Source organism: Trichoplax adhaerens, genomic scaffold, assembly GCF_000150275.1.
Source record: "Trichoplax adhaerens TRIADscaffold_22 genomic scaffold, whole genome shotgun sequence".
NCBI classification, from domain to species: Eukaryota; Metazoa; Placozoa; class Uniplacotomia; order Trichoplacea; family Trichoplacidae; genus Trichoplax; species Trichoplax adhaerens.
Genome location: NW_002060963.1, coordinates 665446 through 671592, shown reverse-complemented (window position 1 = coordinate 671592; position 6147 = coordinate 665446). Strand labels below are relative to the sequence as shown.

The following is a 6147-nucleotide window of genomic DNA, read 5'->3' as shown; positions in this document are numbered from 1 at the left end:
CGTACAAGTAGTGCTAGACATCTGTCAATAATGTGCTCCACTGTCCACACTGTACACTGTATGTACTGTAGTCTAGTAGTCTCACGTCAGTACTGACTGACTGGGTGAGCATTCCCTGGTGCCTGAGCGTGCGTAGAAGTAGTGCTAGACAACTGTCCACACTGTACAGTACAGTACACTGTATGTACTGTAGTCTAGTAGTCCCACGTCAGTACTGACTGACTGGGTGAGCAGTCCCTGGTGGCTGAGCGTGCGTACAAGTAGTGCTAGACATCTGTAAAGAATGTGCTCCACTGTCCACACTGTACACTGTACTGTAGTCTAGTAGTCCCATGTCAGTACCGACTGACTGGGTGAGTAATCCCTTGGTGACTGAGTGTGAGTGGAATTAGTGCTAGACTGCTAGTATCAGTGAATGCCATACTGTACCGTACGGAAGTCAAAGTCGAACCTACAGTATGCAGTAGAGTAGACCGTATACTGTAGAACGTGATACGATGTACTGTACCAATAAAATGTCTTCCTATGATTTTACTTTGCTTTATATGACAGTATCTATCAATTGTACTGTAAGTGAAAATTTTCAGTTTCTTCTTGCCTCTCCTAAGTACAGTACACTGGCAGACTTACTGTAGTCCAGTGAGTAAGACTAACAATGTTCGAAACAGACTTGTTGCCTTTTTATGATTTACTGCACAGTGCACACTGTAGCGCACAGCAGTAGTTGCTCCACGTGAGATACCGTACGCCAGCTCGGGTTTACTTTGAAACCGCCAGCGCTATTTGCACAATCTTTTGTTTTCCTTGTGCTTTGTGGTCATATCACTATCAATTTTGTGTAGTACTAGTAATACACCCACTTGGAGCCGGTGTACTGGCACTTTTTTAGCGTGTAATCGAGACCTTCAACACCACCAGTTTACCGTACAAGTCTACTATCCAGTATCCAGTAGATCGAAGCATTCCCTTTCAGTTCAGTACAGTTCCTGTACTCTGGTCCCAGGCATGCGCAGTAACGCATGGTCCGGGCGGTACGGTACGGTACAGTACGGTAAATCGATCGAGGTCAAAAACACCTCATCGACAGACTACAGTCATGGCTAAGCCGCGCATTCTGCCTTCTGCGCCACATCAGATTGAATAGGGTGAAAACGTCTGTATTATGCGCCGTCTCAATGAATAGCAAGATCACATTGCGCCGATAGAATTTCGTGCAAAGCTGTCGTAGCCAAGATGCTCTCCCTTCGACATCAACTGTGTAATAAGTTAAGCAAACCATCGTCGTTTACTCCAATAGCGTCAATTGTAAGTTGGGTAAACTCTCTTTTAATATGTTAGAGGATATAGCTTCTTGTCAACCATTTTTTGTTAGCTTATAATAGTCATAGGCTATACCACAAATGATCATAGTATGCCTCACAATACAAAAATCGGATATCGTATGCTCTGCCCGTACATCGACTAAGTACTCTATTCCATACGATACACATGTCAAAAGGTCATGCATTGATAACAAGTCAATGTTGCCATGTTGCTTTGTCTTGACATTGCGACTGGCATTTCCTTGATTTGAATCACTTTACCAGAGTATTTCTGTTTTAGCAATGATATTCTATCCAGTAGCAAGTCGTTATAAAATCAATGATTACCTTGAAAGTCAAAAAAAAAAAAAATGTTAAAGTGCTTACACTCTGAATGACAGTCTTCTTTGATGACCTCATTATTCAGTCATCGTTATCATCCTAGTGAATGTCTGCAGTCGATTTATCATGATTGGATTGTGCAATAAATTGTCATTGCCTGGATAGGCTGCACATCCAAACAGAACAAGTAGTCAAACTTGATCATGTTGATATTCAATCAATTGAATTTGTTCAATGCTGTTTGGCTAATGGCTTATTGCTATTTATTTATTGCAGGCTGGAAGTAAATGGATTACCAAGTCCACTACTTTAGGTAAGGCATCTGTGGTACTTTAACCATATTTAACTTTCTACAATGATAAAATTGGGATTGTCATTACTGTCTATAGTGATAATTGCCAATTCTCAATGATATTGCAATACTATACTGATAGAAATGAAGTCAGATATCTTCACGATGTGGTCTTGCTTGTTGAGGTTATAATGACATCAATACTGTGCGCGTCTCTAGAATGATCCTGTAGTGTATCTGATACAGTGTCCGCATTCATTTATTGCGTCAAGTCTACTCTTCATTTTATGGTAGTGTCCATCCATGGCCGTAGTGTTAACCATAATCTTACTATCTGCCTGCCAATAGCGTGGACCTTGCATAAACTTCTCTATTGAAGGCTGATAATAAGGGCAAAAAATGATATTATTCTACGGTCAAGTGGAATGCCAAATCATTTCCTCCACCATGATAAATTCTGCCATATCCCCATTAACACATGCAAAGAGAGATTATAAAGCGACCTTGCACAGTACTCTGTGTCATCTTATTTCTGGATAACTACCACATATTAATTATTGTCGTGTTTTCATTTCGCTCACGTTTCCGATAGACCGTTCTTTTTTTTTGGATGAAATCCTGTCTTACCTATTGTATATTCTGTTGTAATAATGTTATTTATGTGTTCCGGTACGTGTACTGTATACAGCACAAGAGAAAAAATGATTTAAACCGTGCTGTGACACAACGTCTACGGTACAGTACATCTTGCTTGCTAAATAAATTTGCTAATCGGTGAATACCTTTGCAGCAGGTATTATAATGCAAGATATTTGAGTTAGCGGACTCAATCATGTTATACTATGCCGTCGATGATAGTGCATGCTCAGCTGCAACAATTTATGTTGTAAGGCACCTAATAGCTGTAGTCTATAGATCCGATCAAGAGCTGTAACATGCATAACTCTTTGTATGATATAACTTTAGTTTATGTACGGTACTACAATAGCGTAATTAACGTTTGTTTTGTAATTACCGAACTAGTGAAGGAGCTTCTTCATGCTAGGTAGTGCTGCACTCTCTTGAGATTTACAATTATTCTACTATACTGTATAACATGATAAACGTCATTAATTCATGTAATGGATGTCCATAAGTTGATATATTAGTGATTTTTTTCTTTCTTATTACTAATATTTTGCGTCACAATATTTTAACCCTAAATATTCTTTAAAAAAAATGAATTATAAGTTGCTGAAATACCATGAACTTTCGTTCTGCTAGCGTAAAGTATGGCACACCACTATAGCCGCAGTCTCATCATAGCTCATAAATGTACAACACATGAATTAATTTTAAGTTACCGTACTTAAAAGGTACAAAATTATTACACAACAGGCGTAATTACAGATCCTTCCTTGTTCGTATGATTGTTTACTTTGTCATGAGTAGCCACTGCTACTAATTTAATATACATCTCTTGTGACTGTGACGGAAGATCATATTAGTTCCTTTTTAATTTATCACTATAGTAAATAAGCGCAGCATTGGTACCCAATCGAATGCGATTATGTAAGTTATTGATATACTTATGATAGCTCAAAATTCTGGTAAATATTGTGTATTCGATTTAATCTCATCCTTTTGGATACGTAGTCGAAAGTACGCGCCGACTTTATCTCATTGGCATGAGAAGCAACTACATATATCCACATTTTATCGTAAGTATTTCTTTACGATAGCGTTAATTTATGATTAACTGAAATTTGATGCTGATGTTATCATGTTTATGATGGTAAAATGATCAGTTTGTGATGATTTATTTAAGCTTGCTATATAATTCGTATTTTGCATTGCTGTCATTACTAACACATTTTACTTGCGTCTTGAAGTTGATAATGTAATTACCATTCAAGCCCCTACGTTTCCAGAATCTATTAGCGAAGGAGATATTCGTTGGCTCAAAGGTATGTTATAACATTATTTATATTTGGCAACTATCGGGCATGCTCAAAGGGTTTTAGGTTTTGTGAAATCTTCTATAATAACACTAGAATTAGTTTATAAGGCATATTTATGGTATATACGAAATACATACCATAAGGTTACATACTATGGTGTATTATAGATACGCTTATGTCGCTGCATTCATATGTACTACATATACAGCATTGATATATTCTTATCATTGATTTCAATAGAGGTGGGTGATACTGTTGAAGAGAATGACACTATAGGTGAAATAGAAACTGATAAGGTGAGGCAATGTACTTTCTATTTATTTTAGCTAACGTGAACATGCTTGTAACAAGAACAGAATCATCTTGGCTGTGCGATTATATGATATTTAATAAGAAATTCGTTATAAAATAATTACATTTCATACTTGATAATCTTCAGACAACTATGGCAGTGCTTGCACCTGAATCTGGAGTAATCGAGGAATTCCTTATTCCGGATGGTGAAAAAGTAACTCAAAGTCAAAATATTGCGAAATTTAAAGTTGCTGGTTAGTAGGCTGCTTCCTATTGTGATACCGAATGGCTTCTGTATACCTATTCTGATAGAATTAATTATTACTTCCTCTAAATTTGATAGCAGGCAGCGAGTCAGGTTCACAATCTACGGAAACAAAAGCCCCTTCGCCATCCCCAGCAACAGCAGAAACGAAGGAAGTGCCACCGAACGCAGAATCCCCGCCAGCTCAAGGTAAAACTATAGCAATTTTTACACCACCATGACTTTCACAGTTCTTTCATTGTATACGTATTATTACTGCTAGCGATGACAATAACTTCTCTCGCACTATTTACATGTTATAGCTGCTGAAATTCCTAGTGCACCACCACCAGGTTTGTTTGCAAACTGTATTGAATGCCTAGTATGTCAAACCTAGCGAACTAATTTAATGTTCCTTCAATGAAGTTCCTAACATTCCTGAAAGTCCAATATCTGCGACGCCAATTCCACCCGTAAGCCAGAAGAGGCCCATAGCTGCTGCAGTGCCACAGCCTATAGAGCCAATGCCGAGCGGTGTGCGATCAGAGAGACGAGTAAATGCCTTTCTGTAAAATTATCTATTTTGAGGAAAAGCTGATATATCGAAATACTTGTAGGTTAAAATGTCACGCATGCGATTAAGGATTGCCGAACGCCTGAAGGCGGCACAAAATACCTGTGCTATGCTCACAACATTTAATGAAGTTGATATGAGGTGTTACAAGATTGTTATAATAAGATATTTCGATTTTTAAAGAAATTGATAGATTTTATGCATGGATATTAATGTTACTTTTTCTTCAATGTTTTAAATATACAGTAATGTAATAGAGATGAGAAATGCTTATAAGGAAAGCTTTCTCAAAAAGCATGGAGCCAAACTTAGTTTTATGTCACCATTCATTAAGGCGTCCGCGTTTGCTTTACGTGATCAGCCTGTAATCAATGCTGTTATTGACGGAAAAGAGATCATATATCGGGACTATGTTGATATTAGTATTGCCGTAGCCACGCCTAAAGGGTTGGTTGTTCCTGTTCTTAGAAATGTCGAGACTATGAACTATGGTGACATTGAAAAAAATGTAGCCACTCTGGCAGAAAAGGTTTAGCGCTAATCATATATGTAAATGCATGCACGCTATGCTATTATTATGCATCAGATCGTTAACTTTAATCGATTGTTTCAGGCAAGACATAACAACATCACTGTTGAAGATATGGAAGGGGGAACCTTTACTATTTCGAATGGTGGTGTTTTTGGATCTTTATTTGGTACACCTATTATAAATCCTCCACAGTCTGCAATATTAGGCATGCATGGAGTATTTGATAGACCAATTGCAGTTAAAGGAAAGGTAATATTTTTCTTGATAGTAATCTCAGTTATCTAGACAAAATTGCAGTATAATGATATCGTTAATGTGGATATTCCTTTCTGAGAACATTTAATTGCTGCTCTAGCAGACCTTTCATGAATTAAGCTGTAATGAATTTCAATAAGAATAACAACAGTTGTCCTGTATTCTAACTACAATTTGCACATTTAGTCTAAAAGTTTAGTAGCATGCAATAAGACTAGCACCTAATCAATAATTACTTGATGTATAATGCATTATTAAATATCTTCCATAGGTTGAAATACGTCCAATGATGTATATTGCTTTAACATACGATCATCGACTAGTGGACGGTAGAGAAGCAGTGCTATTCCTGCGCAAGGTCAAATCAGCAATC

At 37.4% G+C, this 6147-nt stretch overlaps 1 protein-coding gene across 1 annotated transcript in view; it reads left to right on the top strand.

Moving 5' to 3' along the window:
* Positions 1 to 3476: 3476 nt before the first annotated feature.
* The window catches only part of TRIADDRAFT_61268 (uncharacterized protein), a gene marked incomplete at both ends in the record, with an annotated part of 3356 nt that continues 685 nt past the window's right edge, over positions 3477 to 6147 (top strand). Inside the window, 11 exons of the mRNA XM_002117230.1 lie at positions 3477 to 3486; positions 3807 to 3881; positions 4116 to 4171; positions 4315 to 4423; positions 4513 to 4623; positions 4737 to 4766; positions 4840 to 4967; positions 5031 to 5128; positions 5234 to 5516; positions 5601 to 5768; positions 6046 to 6132. Of these exons, the coding sequence (XP_002117266.1) occupies positions 3477 to 3486; positions 3807 to 3881; positions 4116 to 4171; positions 4315 to 4423; positions 4513 to 4623; positions 4737 to 4766; positions 4840 to 4967; positions 5031 to 5128; positions 5234 to 5516; positions 5601 to 5768; positions 6046 to 6132 (1155 nt within the window). The remainder of the gene's footprint in view (positions 3487 to 3806; positions 3882 to 4115; positions 4172 to 4314; positions 4424 to 4512; positions 4624 to 4736; positions 4767 to 4839; positions 4968 to 5030; positions 5129 to 5233; positions 5517 to 5600; positions 5769 to 6045; positions 6133 to 6147) is intronic.